Raw genomic sequence first — 5,070 nt, forward strand, 5'->3', positions numbered from 1 at the left:
AATGCATCTCTACGGGATTCACCCCTCTATTTGGGAAGTTGTTGTTGGTGTGACTCCTCCAACAAATGGTGTAACCATGGTCGAACAAGCTCAAGACTACTTCTGCAATGCGCATGCCGTGAGGGTCATCACAAGCTCTCTTTATGCTCAAGAATTCAACAAAGTCCGCAATGTTGAAGTGGCCAAGCAAATTTGGGACACATTGAGAGAGGCTCATGAGGGGACCAATGACGTTAGAGAAGGCAAGATGGACTTGTTGAAAGGAGAACTAGAGCACTTTGTCATGCATGATGAAGAAACCCTGAGGCAAATGTATGATAGACTACTGATCCTTGTATCGGACATTAGATTGCTTGGAAGCACAGAATCAGATGTTCACAAAGTGACAAAGAAGTTGCTTAGGGCTTTCACACCAAGGAACCCTACCCTTGCGACAATGATTAGAAGAGATGCAAAATTCAAGACCAAGATAGAAAATCAACTTCCTGGTGAAATCCTTCATCAAGAGTTGGTTGAGAGAGATGTAGCCAAGTCACTAAGCCACAAGATCAACAAGAATGCAGTACTCAATGCTAGCTCAAGTGATAAGGTTGAATCAAGCCCAAAGGCCACTAAGTCAAAGAAGGAAGATTCAAGTGTTGAGGGCTCACCGATGAGGAAATGGCCTTGGTGTTGAGAAATTTTAAAAAGTTCATGAAGAAGAAGTATTACAAGAAAGGTGGTGATGACAAGAAGAGGCCATCACAAAGAAGATGCTATGAGTGCAAGGAGGTGGGCCATTACATTGCCAATTGCCCACAATTGAATAACAAAGAAAAGGAGAAGAAGAGGTACAAGGAGAAGAGCAAGGACTACAAGAAGAAATATCAAGGTCATGCTCATCTTGGTCAAGAGTGGGGGTCAAGTCATGATGAAAACTCTGATCAAGAAGATATGGCAACTCTAGCGATACCCAAGTCATCGAGAAAGCTCTTCAACAACATCTCCGAAGATGAAGATGACACTCCTATTTGCCTCATGTCAAGAGGGAATAAGGTATAAGAATCATCAACCTCTTCCTCTCAACCTTCCTCCACATCTAATAGTGCACAAAATGATTTGGAAGATGAGGAAGAACAACATAGAGCCTACATGATAAAAGAATTTGGAAGGAAAGGATTTAAAGAAATTAAAAAGCTTATGGAGAAGTCGGAGAAAAACAGAGAGTGTCTCAATAAGCAAGAAGACTTGCTCATCCTTGAGAAGGAGAGAAACCTTGCCTTAGAGAAAGCTCTTATCAAGGAAAAGGTGAAAGTTGAAAAATTAGCTATTGACTTGTCTCTGGATAATTATTCAAATAAATGGATGACAAAAGAGAACACTTTGATAAATGAATCTCTAGCTTCCCTAAAGTCCACTCATAGTGAACTTCAAGAAAGCTTCTCATGCTTAACGGTCAAATTCAATGACCGTGAAGTTAACTATAATGTTCTTTGGGAGAGCACCAAAACCAATTCCAAAGCAACTCTTAACTCCAATGTCTCCACAAGTGAAGGCTGCACAAAATGTTATAAAGTTGATGTACAAGCTTGTGTTACTAACATGGCTAAGCTACAAAAGTTGATCCAAGCAAAGGATGCTCAACTAGAAAGGATGAACTTGTTAGTGAAGCATGGATACGAAGGTAATTTCAAGCTCAAGCCTAAGGTTAACTACAAAGATGGAAGGCATCCTAACAAAAAGGATGGGCTTGGACATTACAAAGGAGTTAAGGCAAATGACCGGCACATGGTCAAAGGTAAGGAATGTGTCATGTTCACCAATGGAGCAAACCTTGAGGACTTGATGAACATTGCACATGGCGTGACCACCATAATTCCCACTCAAGTCAAGAAAAAGGTTGATACTCCCATCAAGGTTAAGGTTGTCAAGCATGAACTGTCATCAAGCTACACTACTGACTACATGGTGATAATGGACCACAATGGTAAAAAAGTGGTTAAGTATGTTGGAGGTTATACTAAGAAGGCCGTTCTTAGAAGTGTGTGGGTTACAAAAGTGTATCCATCTAACCCTCAAGGATCCAAATCTTTTTGGGTACCTAAATTCCAAGCTTAATTTGTGTTGTAGGCATACTCCTCTGGTGGCACCGCATGGTTGCTTGATAGTGGATGCTCAAATCATATAACCGGGGAGAAGGAATTGTTCACATCCCTACAGCTTCATGACATACCTAAAGAAACTATTGTCTTTGGAGACAATAGCAAATTGGAGACAATAGCAAAGGGGATGTGATTGGATTGGGTAAAATAGCTCTCTCTCAAATAGCACCTCAATTTCAAATGTTTATTTAGTTGAATTATTGGGGTACAATTTGTTGTCCATCTCACAACTTTGTGTGTCGGGATGAGGAATTTGGCCAAACTTCAAAAAGGTGAGCACATCCTTGGACTAACCAATATTTTTTTCAGAAAGATAGGTTATGTAGCGCATGCCAAGCCGGGAAGCAAGTTGGTGCTCCACACCATGCCAAGAACATCATGACCTCATCAAGACCATTGTAGCTTCTACACATGGATTTGTTTGGACCCATTGCCTACATTAGCATTGGCGGTAACAAATTGTGGCAGAACCGTCCGAATTAATCCAGCTCAAGTGCACTAACCGTCATTCATAAAGACAAACCAGCTACAATGCACTTCAAATGGAGTAATCCGACAGCATGTCGGGTAATTCCCGATGTGAGTACTTAATATATTGATTGAAACAAAGCGTACACTTAACTCGCACGAAAGCAAGTCCAGAGATTACAACACTCCATAGCTTTTACCTCACAAGTCTCGCAATTATTTACTACAAGCCGAGTTCATAAAACATGTACTTCAGAGTTCAAAAATAAAAACTTTATTCAGAGTTTAAAAGCAGCGGAAAGAAAACATGATCATCTATCATCAATTCGGATACCACGATGAAGCCTGTAGTGGCATCACTCAGCAGAGTCATCATTGGCCGGGGATGGATCCCACTCCATGGACCAACCAGATGGCAGGGTACAAGGCTAAGTCAAACTAGCTATCATTTCATCAAAAGACGCACCTGAAAACAAGACCACCAGCAAAGATGAGTATACTAATACTTACCCGACAATTGGTATGTAAACAACCGCCTCCTAAGCATGCATGGCTCTAAGGCTCTAGGTTTTCTTTTTGTTGAAAAGCAACAAAGAGAAAGTCCATAATTTCACATTTTAGCTTTCAATATTCTAGTTCATTTAACCATTCTAAGTGAGCATCTATCTCTAACAAATATGGTGGAAAATAATTAATCATCCAACAAGTTTTATCATAGCCATGGTTCCTCTTAATACTCTATGTGGCAGAAGTATTAAGCAGTCTCAATTACTGCGAGAAATGGACGATTCAAATCGAATTTCTTAACCTTGCAAGGTAAACCTAACACACACGCCTGGAGCACCGAAGGGTCACCCGAAACGACTTTTCCTCTTTCTTTCCGGGTTGTAGATCAGAGCCACACTCTGCACTCGCATGTATATATGCATTTGAACTTTGTTCAAGTAGGGTGAAAGTAAAGTCCACTTGCCGGGCCAAATCAGGTACTTAAGCTTATCGCGTACCATATTTTCAACATGTGGTTAGTACGTTCAAATGCTTAACCACCACTACCACACACTACGGCCTTAGCATTTTTTTGTCTACTCCGACGAGGCCTCAACCATGAGCATCGTACCACAGCCCCGCCTGTCGAACTTATAGTTGCAGCATGTAGTAAAATCATTCAACTCCTATAATTCTGGCGAGTGATAGGAAATCACTCAACTTTTACCAAACCTATTAGTAGAGCATCTACTTGAACTCTAGTTCTAGTATTCATTCCATAGGTGCCTAGGATCATGCAGCTATGGTTCCAATCAACTCCTATGAACTTAAATGCATAGGTAAAAAGGAACAGTAGTTGCATCAATTGAAATACTAGGATCATGCACCGGGGCTTGCCTTCTTGGGTAGGGTTAGTCAGTTGATCCTCCAAACTTTGGTTCAGGTCTTCGATAACTTCAGTCATGTTTACTTGAGCTTCACGAGATTTGTTCTCGGGCTCCGGCACTAGTGTGTACGTTCCGTCATCGAGTTCGGTCGTTTCTATATGGATGCGAACATGTCGGAGTTATTGAGTGGACAAGTTTTATCATTTCCTTCATGATAAAGTTGCAATCCAACAAAACATAGATTTTGTTGTGAAGTTTCTTAGTTAAGATAACTTGGGCAACCATTTATAGAATATACCTTAACTTAGTTATATTCATGAAGTGAGTTGGGGTCGTTTATCAATTTTGTTCTATAGCTTGTGTATATATATACATTTGGTTTTTAATAAACCTTACTCTTAGAAAAAGTTTCTAATGCTAGGATTTTGATACAAGGTACATTTCACTGTTCTAAAGCTACTGTGTAAAGATCATAGCTAAACAGTATATGAACTCTACACACAAAATAATCTAACTATTTACTACAGAAAAAACTTTCATTTTTTTCAGGACAAAGTATAGAAGTATTTGTGACACCCTAGGTGTCAAATAGAGCAAACTAATAGAAATAATGTTTGGTGTGTGTGAAATTGTGTGAAAATCTAATAAAGTTATGAGAATAAGGGTAATTGTGTAAATTTATGAAAGTACAAGTCCTTTTATGTAACTTAGTTGAAGTATAAAGTAACTTTCCAAAAATTACAAGGGTCAAAGTGAAAAAGGTGAATGTCATCATGACCAGCCTTAAATGCTTGCAAATAAGCCCCAAAAGTTCATAAGATTTGCACTACTAGGACAAGATTTATGTAAAGATTAATTTGAGTGCAAAATGGTGAAATCAAACTTTGTACTTTAGGTTTCTGAACTTGAGCCCTACAGCAAAGTTATAGAGTTCGAAAAGTTCTACAACTTCTATTTTGACCTTTTCCTCATTAGGGCTTTGGATCAGTGGGAAATTTCTGTTTACAGTGAAGTCCCTGAGGTTTTTGCTTTTTCCAATGGGGCCCCTCGGACCCCCTTCTCTCTTCTTCCCCCTCTGGCAGTTCCTC

At 39.7% G+C, this 5,070-nt stretch overlaps 1 protein-coding gene across 1 annotated transcript; it reads left to right on the forward strand.

Annotated features, from left to right (window-relative positions):
* Positions 1 to 660: 660 nt before the first annotated feature.
* On the forward strand, positions 661 to 1,041 carry LOC112896179. The gene has a single exon (XM_025964100.1). It carries the CDS (start codon positions 661 to 663, stop codon positions 1,039 to 1,041), a length of 381 nt encoding a protein of 126 aa, XP_025819885.1.
* Positions 1,042 to 5,070: the final 4,029 nt, after the last annotated feature.

This window comes from Panicum hallii, chromosome 1 (assembly GCF_002211085.1).
Source record: "Panicum hallii strain FIL2 chromosome 1, PHallii_v3.1, whole genome shotgun sequence".
Taxonomy (NCBI): Eukaryota; Viridiplantae; Streptophyta; class Magnoliopsida; order Poales; family Poaceae; genus Panicum; species Panicum hallii.